Genomic DNA, 27,085 nt, shown 5'->3' with positions numbered 1-27,085 from the left:
AAGTGACCAAGATTAACTCAAACTAATCTTGCTTAGCCTCTAAGAAAGATAATTTACTGAGTAATTGTAGCTTAACAAAATTAGTTTAACTTAAGCACCTCATTTAAGGTTTTCTAAATCGCCTAAGTGTTCAACTCTCAAGTCCAAAAGCTTGAATTATTCCCTTTAATTTTCTTCCTATTTCTCATTTTCTTCTCTAACTTTCTTTTCTAGCAATGAAAAAAAAAAGCTTCTCTCTAACTCTCTCCGTCCTTCTCCATCTTTCTCAGTTTTTTTTCTTTTTTTTTTTTTTCTAGGAGCTAAATAGCATAGGCAACTAATTGTTGCATTAGCTTATGTCGCAAAGTATAACTAAAACTAATCTTGCTTAGCCTACAAGAAAGAAAATTTACTAAGTAATTGTAGCTTAACGATATTAGCTTAACTTCAGCACATCATTTAGGATTTTCTAAATCTCCTAAGTGGTCAATTCTCAAGTCCAAAAGAATGAATTTGAATTCTGTTTGATTTTCTTCCTATTTCTCTTTATTTTCTCTAACTTTCTGCTCTAGCTTTGAAAAAAAAAAGTTTCTCTCTAACTGTCTCCGTCCTTCTCTATCCTTCCTTCTTTTGTTCTAGGAACTAAACAGCGTAGGCAACTAATTATTTCATTAACTTAAGTGGCCAAGTTTAACTCAAACTAATCTTGCTTATCCTCCAAGAAAGATAATTTACTGAGTACTTGCAGTATAACGGTATTAGTTTAACTTAAGCATCTCATTTAAGGTTTTCTAAATCATCAAAGTGTTTAATTCTAAAGTCCAAAACGATGCATTTGAATTCCTTTGATTTTCTTCCTATTTCTCTTTCTTTTCTCTAACTTTCTCTTCTAGCTCTCAAGAAGAAAGTTTATCTCTAATTCTCTCTATCCTTCTCACTTTTGTTCTAGGAACAAATTAGCTTAGGCAACTAATTGTTTCATTAGCTGAAGTTGCCAAGTTTAACTTAAACTAATCGTGCTTGGACTCTAAGAAAGAGAATTTACTATGAAATTGTAGCTTATTGATATTAGTTTAGCTTAAGCAACTCATTTAAGATTTTAAAAGAATGAATTTGAATTCCCCTTGATTTTCTTCCCATTTCTCTAACTTTCTATTCTAGCTCTTAAAAATAAAATTTCTTTCTAACTCTCTCCGTTCGTCTTCGTTTTGTTCTAGTAACTAATTAGCTGTGGCAACTAATTGTTTCATTAGCTTACGTGGCAAAGTTTAACTCAAACTAATATTGCTTAGCCTCTAGGAAGGAGAATTTACTGAGTAGTTGTAGCTTGACGATATTAGTTTAACTTAAGCACCTCATTTAAGCTTTTTCTAAATCACCTAAGTGTTTAATTCTCAAGTCCAAAATGATGAATTTGAATTCCCGTTAATTTTCTTCCCATTTCTCTTTCTTTTCTCTAACTTTCTCTTCCAGCTTTGAAGAAGAAAGTTTCTCTCTAACTCTTGTTGTCCTTCTCCATCCTTCTCCCTTTTGTTCTAGTAACTAATTAACTTAGGTAACTATTTGTTTCATTAACTTAAGTGGCAAAGTTTATCTTAAACTAATCTTGCTTAGCCTCTAAAAAACATAATTTACCGAGTAATTGTAGCTTAATGATATTATTTTAACTTATATACCTCATTTAAGGTTTTCTAAATCACCAAAGCGTTCAATTCTCAAGTCCAAAATGATGAATTTGAATTCTCTTTGATTTTCTTCCCATTTCTCTTTCGTTTCTCCAACTTTCTATTCTAAGAAGAAACTTTCACCCAATCTCTCTCTGTTCTTCTCCATCATTGTCTCTTTAGTTCTAGGAACTAATAGGCTTAGGCAACTAATTGTTTCATTAGTTTAAGTTGCCAAGTTTAACTCAAACTAATCTTCCTTAGCCTCTAAGAAAGAGAACTTACTGAGTAATTGTAGTTAACGATATTAGTTTAACTTAAGCACCTCATTTAAGATTTTCTAAATTACCTAAGTGTTCAATTCTCAAGTCCAAAAGGATGAATTTGAATTCCCTTTGATTTTCTTCCCTTTTCTCTTTATTTTCTCTAACTTTCTCTTCTAGCTCTCGTGAAGAAAGTTTGTCTCTAAGTCTCTCCGTCCTTCTCCATCATTCTCCCTTTTGTTCTAAGGACTAATTAGCTTAGGCAACTAATTGTTTTATTAGCTTAAGTGGCCTCAAACTAGTCTTGCTTAACCTTTAAAAAAGAGAATTTACTGAGTAATTGTAGTTTAACGATATTAGTTTAACTTCAGCACCTCATTTAAGGTTTTTTAAATCACTTAAGTGTTCAATTCTCCAGTCTAAAAGGATGAATTTGAATTTTCTTTGATTTTCTTCCTATTCTCTTTCTTTCCTCTAACTTTCGCTTCTAGCTCTCAAGAAGAAAGTTTCTCTCTGACTCTCTCTATTCTTCTCCATCCTTCTCTATTTTGTTTTTAGGAACTAATTAGCCTAGCCAACTAATTGTTTCATTAGCTTAAGTGGCCAAGTTTAACTCAAACTAGTTTTGTTTAGCCTCTAAGAAAGAGAATTTACTGAGTAATTGTAGTTTAACGATATTATTTTAACTTAAACACCTCATTTAAGGTTTTCTGAATCACCAAAGTGTTCAATTCTCAAGTCTAAAATGGTGAATTTGAATTCCCTTTGATTGTCTTCCTTTTCTTTTTTTTTTCTATAACTTTATCTTCTACCTGTCAAGAAGAAAGTTTATCTCTAGCTCTCTCTGTGCTTCTCCATCCTTCTCTCTTTTGTTCTAGGAACTAATTAGCTTAGGCAACTAATTGTTTCATTAGCTTAATTGGCCAAGTTTAACTCAAACTAATCTTGTTTAGCCTCTAAGAAAGAGAATTTATTGAGTAATTGTAGCTTAACGATATTAGTTTTAACTTAAACATCTCATTTAAGGTTTTTTTTTTTTAAATCACCAAAGTGTTTAATTCTCAAGTTTAAATGGATGAATTTGAATTCTCTTTGGCTTTTTTCCCATTTCTCTTTATTTTCTCTAACTTTTTCTTCTAGCTCTCAAGGAAAAAGTTTCTCTCTAACTCTTCCCATCTTTCTCCATCATTATCTCTTTTGTTCTGGGCACTAATTGGCATAAGCAACTAATTGTTTCAGTAGTTTAAATGGTCACATTTAACTAAAACTGATCATGGTTAGCGTCTAAGAAAGAGAATTTGCTGTGTAATTCTATTTTAACGATTTGAGTTTAACATAAGCTTCTCATTTTAGTAATGAATTGAGTTTGAGTAGACAAAAACTCGACTTGATTAGACTCGTAAACGCAAAATAAAATGAATTAATACTTATTTTTAACAATATATCAAATAATTGTTTTATTAATTTGTTTAATTTTTATTTGTGTTTGGTATCAGTGTAAATTTATATATTTAATTGATAAAATTTGTGATTAATATAAGCATTATTTTATGTTTTGCTTATAATTAATCGTTTTTCTCTTAATTTGTAAATTAACTAGAGTATGCCCATGCTTGAAGGCACGGTGAAAATATTATTGGAAAGAAAATGTAAATGGAATGATTTTAATATTTTAAACAAATAATAAAATGTAAGTCGCACAACACAGAAACATATAATAAAAATCAGATTAAATACGCCAGCTAGTGCTTTGCAATAAAATAAATAAATAACAAATTAAGCACACCAGCCAATACTTTGCAATAGAAATAAAATGTCAAATAACAAATTAAGCACATTAACCAATATTCTACAATACAAAAAAAGGATGAATAACAAATTAAGCACGTCAATTAGTGCTCCACAATAGAAAAAAATGACAAATAAATAAAGCACATCAGCCGTGCTTTGCAATTCATAAAAAATGAAAAAAATTGTGAAATGAACAATTATTTTAAAAGATTAATACATACACGATCCAATCCTATATTAAAATAAATTATCAACTTAATATAAAAGCAACACCCTTCCTGATAAATTTATATATAGATCAAAATATTAAGATAAAATTCACCTTTTTACAAAATAAATTTCACACATTTTCAGTATGAACTATGAATGATCCTTATGAATAATGTTATGTTTCTCATTATGCAGGATGTCCACTGTACAAGAAACCAATCCCAAAAACTTTTAATTCTTTTTTTTTTTTCCCTTTTTTTTTTTATAACATTATGTATTTAAGAGCTTATTTATTGTATTTTTAAAGTTTATTTATGTTATATTTTGTTCATAAATTTGCTAAATTATCTATACAATATACTTACAAAGGGATGCATTGTTTAGTATATTTATTTTATTCTAAAGTTTGTTCTTTATATTATAAGTAACAAGCACTTTTAGAAACTAATTACAATAAAATAGATTAGAGAAAAATCATCTGCACCTACTAATAGACTAAAATAATTTAAAATTTATTATAATATATTTTTATTTATATATTTTTACATAAAAAGTCAAATAAAATAAAGGGATTTTTTTTAGGGTCCCTGATATTACAATTTTATAATATAAAGGACATTTAATATTTTCATAATGTCTAAGGTCCCTCAACATTAAACTAGAAAAATTTCAGTTCAGAGAAATTCCAGCCCAGATAATTTTTTCCCAAAGAATTCTATTCAGAGAAATTCTGGGCTTCCAAAGAATTTCTCTAGGTTCAAGACTTTGAACATTCAAATTTCTCTGGATCTATGGACTAACATAAAAAAAAAAAAAAAACCTACAATATCAGCAACCCTCAAAATGACACACCATTTGCCTTTATTTGCACTTTGAATGAACACACATCAACAATGTAGAAGTTGATGAATCTTGTAATCAGACATGACAAAGTGAATGCATAGAAATCCATAACAGAGTACCCATTCTTAAATGTTAAAATCAGTGCCTTTGATTTTATCCAAAATGCAAACATAAGAACTTCTAACTAATTTCTTCATCTCGCACCACACCAGATGCTTATTTTAACAAAACCAGCTCATTCATTGTTTTCCATAAAATCCACAAGATTGCCATGGGCATTGCTTTCCAAATTAATTTATTCACCTGTTTGAATTTGCAATGTTACCACCATGGGTTTGTTCACATGGTCCAGAGAAATTCTTTGGTTTAGATTGAATTTTCTTTGGTTTGAACTGAATTTTCTCTGGGTTGGTCTAGATAAATTCTCTGGTTTGAACTGAATTTTCTCTAGATTGGTCTAAATTTTCTCTGGGTTGGTCCAGAGAAATTCTCTGGTTTGAACTAAATTTTCTCTAGGTTGGTCTGAATTTTCTCTGGGTTGGTTCAGAGAAATTCTCTGGTTTGGACTGAATTTTCTCTGGGTTGGTCCAGAGAAATTCTCTGATTTGAATTGAATTTTCTCTAAGTTGGTCCAGAGAAATTCTCTGGTTTGATGAAGGCATATGATTCAGTTCCTCTTCAAAGGAATCACAAATATAAATAGAATCAAGTTTTTTCATGATGAAACTACAATACACAAAATGTAGTGACAAAAAACAAAATTGGGGACCCAACAGAAAGACCTCTATCTTGCAAGTAAAAAACTGACAAACTCATTCCCCAGCTATGCTGATTGACCGCCTTCTGATGCCAATTTTATTAGCTGTTAACGCTCTGCAACCTTGTAGTCAACTATTTCCTTGAATAGCTCGAAATCCAATACACAGTTCGGGCGTCCATACACGGCTGCTTGAACACTGGCCATTCGTTTCGCTATCTCTCGACCTGAGAAGCCTTCTGTCTTTTTGGCAGCCTCTCGGATCACATCATCGGACAAATCTTCTATTGTTACCTTTTGTGTGCTTTTCTTAAACAAAGAACCCCATTTAGACTCACCGTTGTTGTCTTCATCGGATAAATACTTGTTTAAATAGAGCTTCAATAGTTTGAAACAGAATTTGGGATACCCGAGAAAGAGAAGAAGCATCGTTTCAAGCTGTCCATCGTCGATGAGATTCAGTGAGTGTGTTGTAATTTCATCAATGATCGATCAGCAGATGATTGATCGGTTGACTGGCCGTTTGATACCAACCCAGTTGCCATTGATGTAGGAGAGAGAGAGAGAGAGAGAGAGAGAGAGAGAGAGAGAGAGAGAGAGAGGAAGCAGAGAGACTAAACTTAGTTTTTGAAGATAGTTTTGAAGCCTTTTCGTTTCTTCTAAAATTTGTCTGTGATATATGGATTTGGTGCTGAAGGATCTTAGATATCATAAAATAATATTGTGGATCTTTTTCATTATTAAAAGTGGGAGATAGATTTTAGACTAATTTTTCCTAAAATAAACAATTCCCAAACCAGTGTCATCGTGAGAAATTTTCTTGGATCGTCATGCACCAGTCCAATCTAAAGCCCACTACGACACCCATGTAGGTCCATAGTCCAAATTCCAAGGAATCTCATTACACAAGCGTGGAAATTACATTGCATGGACATATTCGGTGCATTCAAAAAACAAAAATGACATATTCAATAATTAAACGCTACCCCAATCCTAAAGACAACCACCCAAATCCCATTGTAAACCCACTTACTTAGGCTTATTTGGTGGATTTTTTTTAAGATTTTGAATAATTAATTTTTTAAAATTACTTTTAATTAACAAATTATAAATAAAAGTTATATCAAACAATTTGATATAAGTTTCTAAATTAAAATAAATTATAATGATCTCTTAAAAATTGTACCAAACAACAATTTATGCCATTAACTGAATAAGGGATGTTTTTTTTCTTTAATCTCATTCGGGAATAATTTTTTTTAATAATTTTTTAATTTTTTAGGAAAAGATTTAAAAAAAATGTAATGATTTATAATATTTTTTTAATTTTTTAACTATAAAATATATGATTTAAAAATAGGCCTTAAATCCTGGCCACTGGGCCGGCTTCACCGCCGGAATCCACCGCCACCACGTAGCCGAAGTTATCGAAACGCTCCTAAAGCGGAATTTAAGAAATGCCAACAAGTCCTTTGGGCGTGTTGGGCAAGACAATCATTTCCTCCGCCGTTTCTCTCTCCTGCCCTAATCCTTGATCCCCAAAAGCTACTGCAAAGCAGCAGCGGCGGCAGCAACAATAGAGAGAGAAACTTTGGAGAGAGAAAGTGTAGCAGGGTTAGGGCAATGCCTTGTTCTTCATCTGTGAATTCTACTGAAGACAATGGGGCTTTGTGTAATTTCAAGCTAAACGAGTCCACCTTCCTAGCTTCTCTCACGCCGAAGAAAGAGATTAAGGCCGATCGGTTCATCGAAGCTCACCCGGACTTCGATGGCCGTGGTGTTGTCATTGCTATCTTTGGTACGGCCTTTCAATTCTCAGCTTTCTGCTCTGATCAGTGTTTGTTTCCCGAGAAAAAACTGAAATAGAAACGTTTAGTAGTTTCGATTTTTTATCTTCGAGTGTTTTGACTGAATTTATTTCGTCCATTTTCGTTGCTCTGATTTGTGTACCAAAAAATTTGAACAAGTTATTCAATTTTATGCATTCAAGATTATTTTCTTTCCCTCTCAGACTCAGTTCACAGATTAAAACTCATGTCACTTATGTTATTCTGGTTTCCCTCTCAGCTCAGGCTGTCCTAGCTTCAAATCATAAAGTTGAAGTTATGATTTGATATATTCCCCCAAAAAATATGTCTAAATAATAAACGTACATATATTTTTTGGTCATTCTGGCAATGACATTTTTGCAATTATGAATCATGGTGATGAGCTTTTTGATTTCCAATGAATAAATATAAATAGGCTGCATCATTCTGTATGTAGTTTTTGTGTAAATTTTATTTGTACAGCATTATCCCAAAATGTTTGATATGTTTGGTGTGTGTGCGCGTGTGTGAATGTCTATGTTTTTTCTTTGGATGCTGAAGTCAAAGATCATTGCTGTAATTTGAGCTCATCTGTTTTTATGCTACTAGATATATGAATGGGATGAGCTTCTATATTATATTGCTAATGCTAAAAGCTTTGAAATCAATTTGTAAAGTGAATCAAAGTGGGCTATACTGCTCAACTGGTTTATTGATCTATTTTTTGTATTATATCTATGTGGTAAAAACGCCTATTTTTCCAGATTCTGGTGTGGACCCCGCAGCTGCTGGATTGCAAGTTACCTCAGATGGGAAGCCAAAAATTCTAGATGTCAGTGATTGGTACCTTTTTTTGGATAATTTCAAGAAACATGCTAATCAATATTTTTGTTTGAAATAGCTCTAACTAGAGGAATTTTTTTTTCCTTTAAGCACTGGGAGTGGTGATATTGATACTTCAAATGTCGTGAAGGCTGATGCAGATGGTTGTTTATGCGGAGCTTCAGGTAAGTTACTTTGAATATTTTGTAGCACAATGATATTAAAGCATGGATGTTTGCTTGAAGCTTGTCAACATGGTTTATTTTTTCCTAATTACTAGTTGACCCTTCACGAAGGAATGTGGAGGGTTGATATTAGTAAGGATATCAATCAATTAAACTTACAAAATAAAATTTTTAGTTGGTAATCTTCTTGTTTATTGTCTTGTATCAATTGGGATAACTAAGTTGCGTTCACGTTCTTTTTTTGGCTTCTAAATGACACTCCTTAATTTTTTGTAATCATCTCTGCTTTGGACTTTTATGCTTTCATGTTGATTTTCCTTATTATTTATTTAAGGAAAATGTTTGAGACCCACAAAAATCTCCCACAATTTGACCTACAATGATGTGGTATGATAGATGTCAACTTTTGATTTGTTACATACCCAATGATAAAAGACTCAATTCTCTTACCACATCATTGTGGTGAATTTGTGGGTCTCTAGCATTGCTCTTTATTTAAATGGTGTGCAATAGTGAGAATTTTGCAAATTGTTGAACGTCCTTAGGGCATGGTAGAAAGTGTCATTTCAAATGTGTCATTTCAACCTAGATCTGACACTTTTCCCTTTGGTATAGTGCATGTAGGGCTGAACTTAGGTACAAAATAATCATCAGTATTTTTGCACATCGTTCAAAGACCGACAATAATTGAAGCAAGAAGTCAATCCAGCAATCACCTAAAGTATGAAAATAAAAGAAGGAAAATGTTAAGCCTTGGTGAACATTATAAAATGTATTGAAATGTATGAAAAGGGTATATAATAAGTGAAAGTGCTTTGGGATGTGTAAAAATACCTTGAGATGCTGACTTTTTCAAGGCATTTTCCTCCCCCTTGACAGTCTAAAGTCACTAGCATGACCTATAAAAGAAATGCTAATGCAAACTGAAATTATTTGGGCTTTACGCCTTGCTAAGTTTTTGGGGCAATTGAAACTAAAAATAGGGATACTGATGGTTGTGGGTGGAGCCATGGTGTTAGGAAGTTGGATGACACAATGATGTGGAATGACTTTTGGAAACTTGCAATATAGCGGTCTACAATTAGGTTTCAATTTTGAAAGTTTGCAGGTTTAGGACCTAGATTAGTTGACGGAAGCTTGCAGGTTTTAGAGATTAAAGATAGGTGGAAATTCACTTTGTTTTGAAGTGATTGGATAATGGCTTTCCGAAATTTTAATGCTGGAAGCACCAAAAGAACCACTTAATTAAGATTTTTGCTGTTAAATTGCAGGCCAATACGTAGAGAAAGGATTAACATGGAGCCAAATTATGTAGTTTCTACTTGAAAAAAAAAAAAAAAAAAAATATAGTTTCAACTCTTGTGAATAGACTGATTACATACATATTTATGAGCTATTGGATTTGTTCTAATTCTACTGCGACCAAGACTACCAAATAGATAACTTTGTTTCTTTGAGCTCCAAACTACCCTAAATCTTGTATAGACCACACATGAGATCGAAAGACATAAACTTGGCCCATAGTATGACTTATGACCCAAACTATAGTGCATTTGTAGCCAAGGAAGCACGGATACAAGTATGGGTATGATACGATATGGCGATACGTCAAATCTAAAAAAGTAGGATACGGCTACGACGGATGTACGTTCGTAATTTTTTTTTTTTTTAAATTTTAATAATGTAATATGCATGAAAATAAAACCTAAGATAAATTAATAAATAAATAAATAGAGGGATTCCTATTAAGCCAAGAGTTTTCAAACATTTATAAAACATCCAAAACTAAAAGTAAAAGTAAATGAAACATTCATCCTTACATGTCAACACCAAAAGCAAATTAAATTAAATTAATTACTAACATTAAATTTAAATTTAATGGCTTCTACCTTAAGAGAATTTTTCATCATATCACCAAGAAGCGTGAGAGAGGAGAGTGAGAGGGACAGACAAAAAACGAGAGCAAGAGAGAGAGAGGAGAACGAGAGACAGAGAGAGCAGCGAGAGAGACAGAGAGAGAAAATGAGAGAGAGAGAAACCTGTTCTTGTTGTCGTTGTGGTCGATTGAGCGGAAGAAACCAGAGATTTTTGCTTCACCGCTTCTTTGATTTGTGGATTTGAGGTTAGGATTTCTCTTCTTCTCTATGTTTTTTTGATTTTGGTTCATGTGTATGTGTATTTGAAGGATGTGATTTGTTTTATTTTCAATTTCACTTCTTTATTTATGGTTTGACCCAAAAAAAAAGTTATGAAAATTACGTTTTTTGCCCCATGCATCCCAAAATTATTCGGAATGTATCTCCTACGTATCTATGCGTATCTGAAATTCACAAAAAATAAAAAGTTGGGATATTTTTTTGCCGTATCCAATACGTATCGCGTATCGGACGCCTATCCGTATCTGATACTCGTACTACATGACCTATTTTGGAGTATTTGTGCTTCATAGTTTACAACAAATCTTAAAATTACCATGTTACTCTTCATTACTCAATTCTGATAAAACATAAATAAATTTTTTTGGCAACATATTAACTTGTATAAAACTTAGGGTTGGTTTGGGAAAAAGCTATTTTAATAACTTTTTTGGCTTTTTGACTAAAATATGTGGTGAAAAAAATTGTTATGTCTATGATATTTTTTGGCTTTTTAAGAAAAAAAGTGCAAAAAATAGAGAGGTAAGGGAATCTTTTTGACTTTTTTGTATAGTTCTTTGGCTATTTAGCTTTTTTGGCATTTTTTTTGGCCTTTTGGCTATTTTATTAACTTCCCAAACTTGCCCTTAAAATTTAGTCTCATATTGACATTAAAACTAATTGCATAAGGTCCCACGCTAGGAAGCATAGATACGGATACGAGATATGGATACAGATACGTTGATATGGCAAAACTTAAAAAAAGTAGGATACGAATACGGCGATGATATGTTTGTAAAATAATTTTTAGTAATGTAATATGTATAAAATAAAACATAATGCAAGAGTACATTCATAAAATATTTAGTGCTAAATTCCTTAATATCAATTTTATATTCATCAAAGAGTAATCAATTAATAACCAGGCATATTGACAAAGAATTAACAATAAACAATAACAGAGGATTCGAATGAATATTCAAGGAAATTTAAAAAACAAGAATAAGCTAACAAAATTAAGCAATGATAACAATAGCACTAAGTTATAACAGTTCCGTTTTGTAGCTCGAATTTATTTTGGCTCGAGTGGCTCGACTGTCCAAAACGATGTTGTTTTGGGCAGTGTTTTTTGTTTGTTTTTCCTTTTCTCTTTGCAGATGAAGAGGAAGAAGAGGAAAAAGAACAAGAAGAAGGAGGAGGAGGAGAGAAGAGGGAGCTGTGTGAGAGAGAGAGCATATCATCATCATCAACAAAATATCAGTGAGGTAATGCCCAGTGAATAATACCAGAGTAAAGAGGTTAATGAATGAGATTCGTTCATGAATAGGTCATACTTATAATTTAAATAGTTGCACTATTATTCCCATTCATATCAAATTTATAGACCATAACGAGCAAAACGACCTCGGGTCTAGCACATCGTATTCATGTACAAAACGACCTCAGGTCCATCGCACACGAAACGACCTTGGGTCCATCGATACAAAACAGCCTCAGGTCCAATACTCATTCATAGACCAATTTCAGGTCTAATGGATAATGGATCCATGTATCAATATCCATCGGTCCTTCATAATACTAAACGACCTTGGGTCCAACATTCTCATATTCATAACTATGTGTCGCTTCCGTATTTATACTCAAAATGACCTTCGGTCCAATCAATTCTTTATTCAGAACGACCTTTGGTCTATTCATCAATCATACAAAACGGCCTGCGGCCCAATTCATGTATAAGATGACTTTTAGTCTATCTTGTTAAACATTCCAAATGGCCTTAGGCCCCATCTATGTCCTTGTCAAATATACCAAACGGCCTTAGGCCCATTTTCCATTTTCATGACATTCATTTTATAGATTCTTTCACGAAACGGGCGGATAGGATACTCATTCATAAGTTTAGAAATTACCACGTAGACAACACTTAGGAAATAATGCATATACAAAAATATATTTACTAGGATATTACTCACGGTGATTCGGTGCTTGATTCGCCCTTGCGTCGACCCTACATAATTCATAACACATTGGGTCATAATTCAATTCATTCCGTTCTTTAAGTCGTATAATGTTCTTAGGCTTCTTTCATGCTCTTTGATTCATTTGGAATGTCCAATGCATGCCTAAGAATGCTTAGAAGTGAAAAAGAACGGAAAACAAAATATAAAATGCCTTTACAAAATTTCTGAAACAGGGTCCTCCGCTTGAACGCAGCTTTGGTCGGTCAAGTGGACCCTTTTGGTCTGCAAAGCTTCTGGTTGCTTGTAATTTATGCTCGAGCGAGGTTTTTGACACTCGAGCGAGGAGTCACGCAAGGCAGGGTACGCTCGAGCGCAGATTCGTCCGCTCGAGCCACCGTGTTATCTCTGCAAAACTTCTGGGAGCTACAATTTCACGCTCGAACGAGGCTTTCCTTGCTTGAGCGGACAAGCTGAATTCTGGGTTTTCTAGAATTCTGTTTGAAGTTCTAACTTGATGTTCAAAGGTCCAAAGCTTGCAAGTTGATGCCAAAACATGGAAAACCATTATAGGACATGAGAATATGGAAATTTAAAACCAATTACTCAAAATCATGAACCTTTGTCCCAAATTCAAGCTTAAATCACAAGGTTGAAACTATGCATGAGATGAATTGTACTCTTTTCTTTTCAAATTTTCCCAAAACTCTTATGCATGAGATGAAAAGTAGTAAGACTATAAAACATCACCAAAAATGTCAATTATAGCTTCATGCATGAGGATATTTCCATGAAATTCAAGCTCAACTTGGTGATTCATGCATGCATGTACACAATTCAACTCAATTTTTCCATTTCAAAGAGATTCATAGGGGCTTGTTTGGTTTGTTTTTGGGAAAGTTGTTTTTGAAAATTTTTTTGGGGAGAGAGTTTAGAAATTTTTTTAGTTTGTTTGGTTGTATATTTTGGGAGAGTTGTTTTTTTGGGAGTTTGGGATGATTTGATATTTTGGGAGAATTTGAGTAGATGTGTGTGAGAGAAAAAGTGATTGAGAAGGAGAGAGGAGAGAGAAAAAGTGATTGATTGATGTGTAAGAGAGAGAAAGTGATTTTGAAATTTTTTTGAGAAAAACTCAAACCAAACAATTTTTTAGAAATTTTTTTTCTAAAACTCATCACCCAAATGCAAACCAAACATACCCATACTTTCTTTGTACAATTACATTCACATGAACTCAAGAATTAGGTGAATTCAACTTCTACATATTCTTATTACAAGAATCAAGGTTAACAATCATAGCTATAGCTTGAATCTAAGTGTATTCTAGCTCAATTTTCCAATTCTCCTTCAATTCTCCAAGCTTTGAGTCTAAGTCTTCAATTTTGTGTTCTCTCTCTCTCTCTAATTGTCTCTCCCCCTCTATATTCTTCTTGGCTGATTTGAGCTCAAGGAAGATGAGTTTCATCTCATGTCTCCATATATATATAGTGGTGATTAGCTTATAACACAAATCTTGGATTAAGTCTCCTAATCATACATAAGATAATTACTCATTTAATTTAATCTAATTATTCTGATCCGAATCAATTTCTAATTAAATTTTATCATAGGCTCTAAAATTTTGCTAATTACGATGGTACAATAAATTTTGGTTTTTGACGTCTCTACGGCCCCTAATTTAAATTTTATAACAGAAAATCAAACAGATCTTTCTTCGGTGAACAGATAGAATTTCACAAACGCATATAATCATATAATTAACATTCAAAATCATATCAAGCTCATAATTATAAGCATGGTTAAGATTAATTAGCATAACACAGACCAAGAGGTTCTCCTCCTACTCATGAAGATGAGTTTAACTACTCAAATTCATGTAAAAGAGGTTCAAAAGGGGAGATCCGGTCCCTTCTTATAGAAGAAACCATGTCTGGGCTTCTAACCCATAATAAAATCAGAAAAAAGCAATTTAGACTTGGCCGAAGTCAATATACAGGGCTCTACCAACTACAAAAAAGGGAGAGAAGAGAAAATTCAACTAAGTTATCAACAACTCGACAATAATGATCTCAGTGATCTCAAGAGAACTCCAGCAATAATAAAAAAAAAAGTAGCGGAGATAGAATATTGCGAGAAAGCCATGGATGGAAGTAGGGATTACCTCTAAGCTAGTGAAGATAGAGCTCAAGTTGGTCACAAACTCCAATTCGAGCTCCCTCTGGCCAGCAAAGATCTCTAGCACCAACTCTCCAAGCAAAGGGATGATGAAGATAGTCCAAGTGTATGAATATCAATGTCCAAATCTCACCAACTCTCACTCTAATTGATTAATTAATTACCTAATTAACTAATTTAATTAGAGAATAGAATTAGGAGTTTAGAACTAGGAATTGTGAAATAGAAAATTAGAGCCAGCCCTCAATTCTCTAAAATGAGGGGTTTAAATAGGCTTGGGGAGCTTGGAATATGCCATTTGATCCCTAAGGATTCGGATGACATATTCCGAGATGCTAGGGACACCTCATGAAAGCCTGTTTGGTTGATGTCAATAGCTTTCGCCGGAGAAGACTTGTTCAAGCGTCCATTTGTTGTCCGTCGTTTTCCTTCCAAAATTTGTTTGGCGGGACAAAAACGATTTGGGCGTGCTCACTCGAACATAACTTGTTCGGACGTGCTCGCCCATCTCAAAGTTGTCCATCTCGCTATCAAAAAATTGTTCGGCTGTGCAAGTCTTGTCCGGCCAAAATTCGTAGAAGGTTTCCCTTATCTTATCATTCATTATAGCTTTTCAAGTTCTCTTTTCTGAAAAATAGATCAATCATTTTGGAAAACACAACGCCAAGAATGGCCAAAATGAATGAAAAGGTATCACATGCCTTAAAAACATCTTGAAAATATGTTTTGAAGATCTGAAAAACTCTTTGGCCAAGACGGGTATAGAAAGGTTTGTCTTGCTTCATCCTTGGCTTGTTGCTTGGAGCGGTCTCTGTTTTCATCATCGAGAGCTCTTCACGGAGCGCCCATGTCTTAAGGCCGGTCAAAAATAGGGTGTCTACAGGGAAGAATCTGAAACACTATTCCAAAGTAGAGCAGATGTCATTGTCGTTTCAAAAGCTTGGAGGAGGTATCTACAATTGTCATAACCTCAGGGGAGGTAAGTGAAATTTACCCTAATACAATTGGTTTCGTAGTAATTTAATCCATAAAATTTTCTTTCTTAAATAAGTGAGTCATGCACCATGCATATGCCATCTCTACATTGTAGATCGTATGTACTAATGCATTCATATAATTCCTGCAAGTTGACCATAATGGATGATTTTGGCCGATGTCATGGAACGTATGCAATTTTTTTTCGGGGTAAATTTGGAGGGGAAAGGAGGGAGTTGATCTTTTGACCTCCTAGTGAGGTTCATGAGTTCTGGCCACTGACCAACCCTAGCGAGGTACAAATTTTGTATTGTATGTGCTAAAGAATGTGTTAGACACCTAAAGGGTATGGTATGAACAGTCTACTGCCTTTGTAAAATAAGCAGAGGACAATTAAATGGCCAATATTCAATCTGACTCTGCTTTTTTTTGCCTGACTATTTTCTGTATTTCTTGTTTATCTTGGAAATGAATGAAATTTTTTAAAACATTCTGATCAAAATCATGGTGATCCAGTGAGTCTAATTTTTGCACTAAAGTTCTGCTGGACAAGCTTCATCAAACTGTCAAATCTTTTTCCTGATACACTTAGAATGTTCATGGGTGAATGGTGAATGCCAATGACCCAATCTCATTCTTGCTGCTAAAGAATGTTGACAAGGCCTTGTTAAATGGGCCCAACCTCATTACAGGGGCTATGTTTGTATTTACAATTTTAGCACAATGCTTCTTGTAGCACATGGAAGAAACATTCTATGTTTTCCCTGTATATTCTGTCCTTTTCTGTTAACCTATCCTTTTTCCTTGGACTTATGTCATATGCCTGCTATTCTTTTTATTTTTTCTAAAATCCTAGGAGAAAGGGTGATTTCAAGATAATATCACATTACTTATATCTATCTCTAGTTTAAAATTTGGCTGCTTCTGAATTTATTTATTCATTTATTTATCAGTTTTTGAACAATTTTATTTGGCCAGGTACCTCGTTTGTAGTTTTGGATCTATTTAGGTATCTGTTTAATGCAAGCATTAAACATTGAATGTAGGGGCATCTCTGGTTGTAAATTCGTCATGGAAGAACCCTTCTGGGGAATGGCATGTGGGGTGTAAGTTGGTGTATGAGCTTTTTACAGACACGTTGACTTCTCGTTTGAAGGTAATCCTTATGTTAGTTTATGATCAGTAGATATTTTGCATTAAATTTGCACTAAAATTTTGTGGACAATGCTTCGTTTTTAATATTTCTTGGACAGAAAGAACGAAAGAAAAAGTGGGATGAGAAGCATCAGGAAGCCATAGCTGAAGCTGTAAAGTGTCTTGATGAATTTGACAAGGTTGCTTCTTTTTATTTTATTGGGCACAAGTCTTTCTATATGAAATGCCTGAAAACCTCAGTCATATTTTACTAACATGCAATAAATCACGTAAAAGAATTGGCTTCAGGTTTTCGTGCACGAGCTTTATTTGCATCCAATTGTTTTGTAAAGTCATACACTTTGGTGGATGTATCTTATTTCACTGCAATTCTATTTTGCCTTTGTAGCTCTTTATGCCTTTTTTTTTTTTTTTTTTGGAGTTTCTAGTAAAAGGGTAGACAGTTCTTGACTTGGGTTTGTTTGGGTTCATTGTATTTGGATGCATAACTTATTTATTTATTTTTGATAAATAAACAAACTTTATCAAGATAATATAAAGAATACAAAAACTAGCTTTAAGCTAGTGAACAAGAAATAAAACCATGAACAAAACAAACCCAACACAACGATTAAATAATCAAATCCTCTACAAAATCTACAAAAGTCAGCACATCTAGACCTACTGAAACCGTAACCCAACTCTGAAGCACAGTAAGCAATCACCTCTCCGACCATGGCACCTTAAAATATGTGTTTATTCTGCTCCAACCAAATCAGCCACATCAAACCATGGCCAACAAGCATCCACGCCTTCTGACGCCTCTTCCCATCCTATCCCAACTCAACCCAACCCTACCCCTAGCCCAACTTTGCAATGCCTCCACCGTTGAACTTGGCTGCTCCCAACCCAAACCAAAAATAATAATGATGGACATCTATAGCCATGAATAGGGCTGCAAATGAGCCGAGCCGAGCCGAGCTTTACTATGTTTTTGCTTGTTTATTAAGATTTTAATAAACACGAACTTGTGTATGAGACTAAAATTACAATTGAAATTTTGATTATATAATTATATATACAATATATATAAACATACAAAAAAAAAAAAAGTCAATATTTTATCAAAATAATAATATCTACTGCCACTATTATATAAATGTACTATTTATAGTTAACTATTATTTATATTTATATTTTTCAAATATATTAAATACCATATTTATCTTATTTTTTATACATATTTTTACATTATTTAATATATAAATAATAAATATTAAATGAGCCAGCTAACGAGCCGAGCCTTAGAATGTTTGGGCTTGTTTATTAAAAATTTAACGAGCTCGAGCTTGAGCTTGAATGCAAACAAAATTTAACGAACCGAGTTCGAATGAGCTCTTACTGAGCCGAACTCGAGCTTGTTCCGAATGGTTTTGTTCATTTGCAGCCCTAGCCATGAAGCAACCAGACAATGAATAAACAAATGATTCACCGTTTCTGCATTCCCACAACACAGACAACACCAATTAATTAAAATATGACCCCAACGAATCAAATTATCAATGGTCAACATCCGCCCTAATATTGCCGTTCACACAAAGAAAGCAACTTTGGACGGACATCCCACCACCTAAACACCCTTCCACGGGAATGGAACAACATCCCCACCGACAAGCAAATGATAAAAAGAAGCCACCGAGAACACCCCTTTGGACTTTGGCAATCCCATACCAAAGAATCCTCCCCATTCCCTCCAAACCGTAATCCATGCAAGAATCCCAACAACTCCATCATTTGACCCAATTCCCATTCTTGCAGCTCACGGCTCAAACCAACATTCCAAACCACCACCTGTCCTTGCACATGCGCATAAGATGCCACTGTCGCCTCCCGATCAATTGCAATTCGAAATATCAAAGGAAATAACACCTCCAAAGACGCCGCACCACACAACATATCTTTCTAGAACCTAACTTGATCCCCCACCCCCACCCTCACACTGAAACAAACCCTTTTCCAAAACTCCTCTCGACCTAGCCAAAACCCCTTCCACAAACTCTGCCCATGACTCTGCCTCACCTCTCCAATACTCCACTCCCCCTAACCCAAACCATATTTAGCCACCACCACCTTCCTCCACAACTGCCCCCTTTCCTTCACAAACCGCCACAACCCTAAAAGAGTCAAATTAAACAATACCAAACTTTGAACCCCAACCCCCTTATAGGCTTAGGAACACAAATTCGATCCCAATGCATAACTTATTGTTTCTGCTGGCTGCATTGCTGCTCAAAATTTTGCACCAGCTGATATTGTATAATACAAAGCAAAGTTTCCGTACATTCTGACTTGGAAGATGTTGTTAACTGGCACGACCTTGTCTAAACATGCTTGTGTTTCCTACGCGTGTATTCTATTCTTGTATATGATTTGTTTGGAATTGCTTGTTTCTAGAAACATGTAAAAGTCGAGGATGCTAATTTGAAACGGGCTCGTGAAGACCTCCAGAACAAAGTTGATTTTCTGCGAAAGCAAGCTGATGTCAGTTCCAATTTTCTTGGATTGCTTTATTCGTTTTGCATGAATCTCTAATGTGTCTCTTATGTCTATAATTTGTCTTGCTTTTTATGTTTCAGGGCTATGAAGGGGCCTGTTATAGATGCTGTTGTATGGCATGATGGAGAGCTATGGAGGGTTGCTCTTGAGGATGATCCTGAGCGGGGGAAACTTGCTGAATTTGTCCTCCTAACTAATTATAGGTTTGTATGATATGCTAGAGACAATGCTATACAACTGAAGTGTTTTAACTTTAGTATGAGTTAGGGCAGTAGGATGATTTAGTAATTTACACTGATGAATAAAGAACTGCAATTTGCCTTCATTTGGTACGGTTTTGATTGAGATTGAGTATTTGTGTTTATCTGTTGTACTTATTCAGTTACTGGAAAGGAAAACTTGAATAATGAGTATCTATCATTGAGCCAAACAATAACAATAAAGTAAAAGGGTAAAATAAAAAATGATGCAGAGCATGCAATGACAAACTATGTTACACGGACTCTTCAAAATAAATTAAATATCTGTGTTGGACACCCGACATTTGAATAAGGGTATGTGATATGTGTTGGATATTTTTCAATAGATAATTCTTATATAATTGTATATAACACTATTATTATATGTACATATTGTTGTATAGTTGTTATAAATGCCTTTTTGACACTGTAAGCTACATATAACACCATTTTATCTCACATAATTCATTAATTTATAAAAATATGGCATTTTTTTTTACTGAATCCGGTACCCTTAAATTCATAGTTTGATGAGTCTAACCTCTAGATACATACCCACACCCGACACCCATATCTGAGTCCATGTAACATAGATGACAAATAAGGGCAAGGGCAGATTGGAAATTTTGCATGGTTTCTATTTGGAACCTTGTTTATCAAATTTTGGTATAATTTGAGTCTTATTTTATGTTTATGTAGTTTAGTTGGCTGCTAGCATATTCTTGTTTGTGTTGGTCAAGTTTTGATCTTAGAAGAATTTTGGTAATTTTTAGATTTGCTGGTTGGAGAATGGGTTTATGGGACGTGTTGCAGTGCAAGTTGTATTTAGGGTCTTATATATGATTTTTATTAGTTTTAGAATTATAGTAACATTATAACATAGCATTTCTGTTCAAGAGAGAGTTGGATTTTGAGAATGTGGGATTTTTTTTTTTTAAATGTGTGTGATGTGTTACGCAGACTTTTGTTAGGGGGTGATTCTTAAGGAATTCTAGTTGGAATTTCTAGCTTATTGTTCTTGATGAAACCAAAATTAGAGAATGGATATCATTAGAGAGTGAAAGTACCAAATTGGGATTTTAGAGCACGAAGCTTTGAATTTACAACCTTAAAATGTCATAAACTGACTCCTAAAGGCAAACTAAGCCTTCTAAACACATATCCACCACTCTAAATCGTGTTACATCAGTTTCTTCTTATTCGACAATTGTCATTTGTGTTTTATTGTTCACAGCTCTAGAATAGCTTCAATTTCAGCACCAAAAACCTACTAGATGAAATCTAAATTAAGTCTATCTCCTTTCTACACCCATTGGCCCCCAATTCCCTGCCACAATATTTTACAAGGTGGTTGTCCAGAATCTTTAATCAGTCAATCTTTTATAATCCGGCAACCAAACAATTAGGAAACCATGCCCAGTTGTTACCCATCTAGCAACCCAGGAAGCATCCTCTATCTTATGGAACTCCAATCCTAAAAGCTTCACTAGCCCTAATGCCGCCACAACCCAACTGTGGGCAGCATTATCTTCACCCTATGCTACATCAATAAATAAATACATCGAGGCATGTAATGGCCTGACCCTAATTCATGAAACTGAATGAATAGTGGGCGCTCCATGAAATGCTTCTTGTATATCTGCATTCTGCACCATTTTTGAACAAAACTATCAGTGGGCACTCCATGAAATGCTTCTTGTATATCTGCTCCATTTTTGAACAAAACTATCTATCTTTGTATTTCCCCATTCTCGTTGATATGCAGTTTGTAACCCTTTTATAAATTCTCTCTAATTTAATAATGATGCACGAGTGATGCAGTACGCAGTAGAAGAAAGAGAGGGAAATACTGGAAGAAGAGGGCCACAAGCCTTAACACAAGGCCACAACCTAGAACACCCTCAATTCATTAATTCCAAGCTAAGATTACTATGCAAATACCTAATATTTATAGGCTAGAGAACCTAATCAAAATAGGAAACTAAATCATAATCTAGACTCCTAATAAAACTCAATCAAGTTGGGAAACTAAATCCTAAAATAAAAGGAAGCAAATATTAACAAAGCTCCTAACCAAAATAAGACTCTTAATTAAAACTAAGGGCTAGTTTGGCATGTACTAAATAAATCAAAAAGTCAAAAAGTCACTATCTTATTTAAGTCACATCATCTTATTTAAATCACATCACCTCTCTAACACATCACATCAAACCCAACCCAAATCCAACCCAAACCCACCAATAAGTCAAAAAGTGCACTTTTTTAGGACATCACAAACCAATCCTAAAATTAAATAAGAAAATAAAAAAAATAAAAAAATAATAAATACTAAAGACAAATTTCCATGCACGCATGTTCTACGTCATTCTCCCTAATTGAGAAAAAGAACTCATTCTCGAGTTCTCCGTTAAGTATTGAACTCATCCACCCCAAAGAATCAAATACTTTGAATATGGGACTTGCTTTGTTGTCTTCCTATGCCAACTACTTTTGGCACCCAATGTGTTGACCAGATCAACTAAACTCTAAATACACAAGATTTCTTCAATACCAATCAAATCAATTTATGATGATCAAGTAGTTAGTGGAGAATCAGTAGGATCTGACCAGTTGAGTTCATTTGTAGGTTCAAGAGGCTCTTCTTTCGATAGGGTATTATATGTGTGGGAACAACTTCTTGGATTTCCAAATTCCCTGCTGGGTCAACAGGTTCCACGTGGTCCTTACTAGCACACTGAGGAGGTTTAGAAGTATTTTCTAAAACAAAATTTATCCAAAAGATGATTTTGTCTTATCCAAAGTTGATCGTGTCTGTGCCAAGGAGGCCTTAAGTCCTTGTACAGTTTGATGCAAGGCATCAAATTTTGAGTAAATCTTTTCGTTGGTGAAAATGGTTAATGGGGTAAAAGGATTTTTTTATATTTTATTTTAATGGGTACGTGAGTGTGGCTGTGTTGTTTTGCAGGTTGTGAGGATGATTAGGGCTGAAATTTAGTGAGGTTGTTGGCCTGTTTTAATGTGGATTCCGGGTCAAGCTTCACTTAATATGAATTGTGGGCTGAGAGGGCTGGCCTGGTTATTGTGTGACTTTGGACTGGTCTGGCTTCTATGGTATTCTAGTGTGCTGGGTTTCGGCCAAATATATGGTTTGCTAAGACTTGGGTTTGAGGTTTTGGGTTGTGGGTTGAAGGGTTGGGTAACAAGTTAAACAATTACCATTTTGGTTGTCTTCTCAAAAGATTGAAGTTGGTGATCGATGAGATGGTGAGTGACGGCGAGGGTTGATCAAGACGACAACGATGTCTACATACGAGTGAATCTCAACTAGATAGCTTGATTGGTCGACAATTGAGAGAGGGAATGTGGGTCATCTTCCTCAATGTGCTCGATCGAGCCCTAGGGTTTGGTAACATGCAAGGCTATAAGGGAACACTTTTGGGAACTTTGACGAGGGTATGAGGATACTTCGACGAGTGGTTGTTGACGGCAAAGTGGCTTGTAGTTGTCAATGGCAACAATTAGTGATAGAATTTTTTATTTTTATTTTTGTTTATTCATTTATTTTTGGGTTCGATCAACTAGGACGTTTCAAGAAGAAGGCAACCTAGCCGATTAAACAAAAAGACAGATCAAAGTTGAGTTTTGGTACCAAAATGATGCAGTATGTAGTAGAAGAGAGAGGGAAATAGAAAGATATGAAAGCAGAAGGGGAAGGAGAGGGACACAACCCTAACACAAGGCCATAGCCTAGAACACTCTCAATTCATTAATTCCAAGCTAAAGATTACAATGCAAATACCTACCTTGTATCTAGGTTGTCATTGTCCATGAAATTTTTGTTTATCTTAATTCCTCAGGACCTATCTTGCTATGACTGTTGTCTGTTCTTGTGCTGTACATTCTGAGTTTGTACTCCTTTAATTTATTTCTGCAACATCTCTTTCACAGTTTGATGAAGACAAGGGAAAAGGTTGTTCCACGGCTTGCACAAAAAGTGTGTTTGAACGCTTAGAAGAAGAGGTATTTGATGAAAACTAAAGTAACCTTCCTGATTGTAATACAAATGTCTCTGTGCATGCAATTGTGTCTGGACATGTGTGCTTGTGTTGTTGTGCAGACACTGGAAGAGTTCCTGTTTCAACTGTTGTAATTTGCTTGTTGATAGGGCGGTTGATTACTTGGTTTTCTACATGGCTTTTTATGTTTTCACCTGCTAAAAATTGTGTGATGTCTACTTCTTGTTGATTGTTGTCCTCTCAGAGCTGCACTTGGAGGATCTTTCATGCTAAGTTTTGGGTTTATCATTTCTTAGCTGTCTGAGTATATTTATCTAGTAATTCACTTGTTTAAATAAGAGATGCATAGTTTGAGTTACCTTTTAGAATACCAAATAGAAAAAAGAAATGTATTGTCACGACCCCGAACCCGCCCCCATAGGTTAGGATCATAACCAGCCTATAATCATGAGATTGCCTACAGTCTTAGACTAAAATCAAGTCATATTTAATAATAGCGAGCCAGAAGCAGAAGAAGAATAATAGATTTTGTCCAATGAGCTGTGCATATATGGCATAACAAAAACTTTTCACTTATGTAATAACTCAAACCCAATAGAACATAAAAGATTATACATGTCTAGTAGCATTTAGAAACTAGCAAACCAAAAACCAAGGTTTATATATAGGCCTAGTCTTACATGACCATCGAAAGTAAGCAAAAGAAAATCAAAACAAAAGCGTCGTGCGTGAGGCAACCTTGACTGACTCCAAAATCTCGGTAACCTTCACAATCTCACTAAGGTTGGGGTTAGACATTCCTCTGCTCACTTACATACATATAAATACGGAGTGATTTAAAGCTCAATAAATAATACCAGAGTAAAGAGGCTAATAAATGAGATTCGTATATAAATAAATTATACTTATAATTGAAATATTTGAACTACTATTCTCATTCATAGTACATCAAAATCCATAAACTATACTTGTAGATCAATATCAAATCAAATGACCTCGGGTGTAGTGCATCATATCTATATACAAAACGACCTCAGGTCCATTATATGCAAAACAACCTCGGGTCCGTCTATACAAAACGACTTCGGGTCCAATACTTATTCATACACCGTCCTCAAGTCTAATGGATCCATATATAAATGATCACCGCTCCTTCATATCATAATACCAAACGACCTCGGGTCCAACATTCTTATATTCATATTTATCTGCATATTCATATTCATGATCATGATTATATCCGTAGTCATATTCAAAACGACCTTTGGTCCAATCAATTCCTTATTCAAAACGACCTTTGGTTCATTTAACAATCATACAAAATGACCTTCAATCCAATTCATATATAAGATGACATTTAGTCTTATCTTGTTAAACATTCCAAATGGCCTTAGGCCTAATCCGTATCCTTGTCAAATATACCAAACGGCCTTAGGCCTATTTCATATTTTTGATCAAACATACCAAATGGCTTTGGGCCTATTTTGTTTTCATACATCAGTTACTTTACAGATTCTATTACGAATCAAACAGATAGAATAATCATTCATAGTATAAATTCATAAGTTCAGAAACTTACCACATAGGTAATATTTAGAAAATAATACATATACAAATGTTAGAATATAATATGTAAAATGTTGCTTTAATAATTAAGTTAGTATAATAATTAGTATGATTTAATAATGTACCTTTAATAATGTTGTTTGGTTTGTGCTTCTACTTTCGGTTTGTAATTGTTCTCCCTCTCCTCTATAAAAGAGAGAGCTCAACACATCAATCAATAATACATCAATAGATACATTATTCTCTGTATTTCTCTCTTTATACATTGAATTTTACATGGTATCAGAGCGAGGTTGAGAACTTAGTAATTCCACTTCACCGGCGGGCAGCAGCCTCGCCTTGGCCGCCCGCCGGACCTCTACACATACATTCACTCCGCTGCCACAAATTATTTGATCTTCTTGTTGCTGGTGCTAACAAATTCCATGGCAGAACTTCACCTTCAAGATCAGAGCATCATCACCATCATCCATCTTGAACAACCCCGGGTCGGACCTCCGATCTCACTCCAGCGGAGTTCCGCCGCAATTATCCAACGGAGGTTTTGCGTCCGCAGGATTGTTTGATCGAACGGATCAGAATTGCTCAACCTGTGTTTTATGCTCTCAAGGTCATCACAGAAACTAATGAATCTTGGGCTAGGCTTGTCAAGAGATCTATTCCTGCTGGGGAGCTGTCACTTGTGTAAATGACTCCCTGCAAGTACAATAATCCTCTGCTTTGTTGCCAAGACCAAACTTGTTAGCAGGTTTTCCATCAGGGATCTTGTAGTCTCTGAACCAGTCCCTGATTGTAGTAAGAGTGCCCGGGAAATGCTTCTCAACATCATCAACATCGTTAACAAGTGAATGGCTGTCACCAATCTTAACCACATCAACTGGATCATTATCTCCAAGTGCCTCCTCAACATCAGAGTTTGCCGATAATGGGTCTTCCCACGTTTGTGGAAGCAATCCATAATTCCAATTAATATTATATGGATAGAATCGAAGTTTTCCTTCTTGGTATTCGGCTTTATTGGAGTGAATGGCTCATCAGTAGCAACCTCCATCTTTGCACTTGTTTCTTTGGGTATTTCAACAATAAAATTGAAAACACCATCACCCAAGAGTAACGGTATATCATGCCAGGGAGAAACCTTTTTGCCGGAATTGTCGAGGAAGAAGACTCGGAAGTCTAGGGTTTGAGGTTGGCCTTCTTCTTTGATGTGAATCTCAAGCTTGTAAAGAGCAGTGCAAGTGAAGGACCTCCTCTTAGGAACCAATCTGCTGTTGTTATTGGTGTTGAAGCAGAGACTTAGGCCGTTGGATCTTCGCAATGGACCTCTGAACAGTAAAGCAATGGTGATGGTGTTGGTTGAGGCTACTGTGGCTATCACTCTAGTGGCCCCCTTGGTCTTGGACTCTCTCTCTCTCTCTCCCCTATCATACACAGATAAACACATTGCTTTTACTTTTTTTTTTAAATACCCACTCATCATATAATAATCTTCCACCACCCACTCATCATCTCTCTTCTCTCTCCTCTCTCTCCCGAGTGTGATCTTGGTGCTAAACAGTGTTGTGCAAATTGAGCTGTTCAACACCTCTTTATAGGCTGTGCATGATGTGGGTTGGAAAAGGTAAAAGCTATATAACCTTTATATATAGTTACATATATATTTTGGTTTGATTTCTGCTTTGCCAAATTGCCAGCCTAGTTTGGGACTTGAAAATCTATTAGAAAATTCGCTATCCCATGACCCCAGACTCATTATTATGCTCTCTACTCTCCCCTTCTCTCTCTCCACTTTATCACGTGGGTTTGTCCCTCTCTCTCCTCTGTTTGATTTCAAAATCAATTATTTTTATTTATTTTTTCCAAATCACTTTTAATCGTTTTTTAAATACCCACTCTCCAATAATATATCTTTTGCAGGGGCACTAACCCCAACTTTATTTTGAAACAATCACACTGATGTTTTTCATATAATCCATCTACAAATATTTTTTATCTATTTTCTTTATCCC

At 34.8% G+C, this 27,085-nt stretch overlaps 1 protein-coding gene and 1 pseudogene across 13 annotated transcripts in view; one reads left to right on the top strand and one right to left on the bottom strand.

Moving 5' to 3' along the window:
• Positions 1–6,885: 6,885 nt before the first annotated feature.
• LOC114295774 (uncharacterized) overlaps positions 6,886–27,085 on the top strand; it is a 35,288-nt gene continuing 15,088 nt past the window's right edge. For 11 of the 13 annotated variants that reach the window (XR_014361608.1, XR_014361609.1, XR_014361607.1 and 8 more), the window contains exons 1-6: positions 6,886–7,305; positions 8,080–8,158; positions 8,249–8,322; positions 16,612–16,721; positions 16,819–16,899; positions 23,443–23,514. Coding sequence is in view for 4 of the 13 variants with exons in the window: in XM_082915569.1 (XP_082771695.1) it covers positions 7,131–7,305; positions 8,080–8,158; positions 8,249–8,322; positions 16,612–16,721; positions 16,819–16,899; positions 23,443–23,514 (591 nt within the window). In the remaining 9 variants the exon portion in view is untranslated. The remainder of the gene's footprint in view (positions 7,306–8,079; positions 8,159–8,248; positions 8,323–16,611; positions 16,722–16,818; positions 16,900–23,442; positions 23,515–27,085) is intronic. The other 2 variants (XM_082915567.1, XM_082915571.1) reach the window with 2 other exon arrangements.
• LOC145820733 (soluble inorganic pyrophosphatase 6, chloroplastic pseudogene) lies at positions 25,733–26,533 on the bottom strand (annotated as a pseudogene).

The sequence above is a fragment of the Camellia sinensis genome, chromosome 2, assembly GCF_055761805.1.
Source record: "Camellia sinensis isolate YWXY chromosome 2, ASM5576180v1, whole genome shotgun sequence".
NCBI classification, from domain to species: domain Eukaryota; kingdom Viridiplantae; phylum Streptophyta; class Magnoliopsida; order Ericales; family Theaceae; genus Camellia; species Camellia sinensis.
Note: the sequence above shows the minus strand (reverse complement) of the source record. Positions and strands in the feature narration are given on the sequence as shown.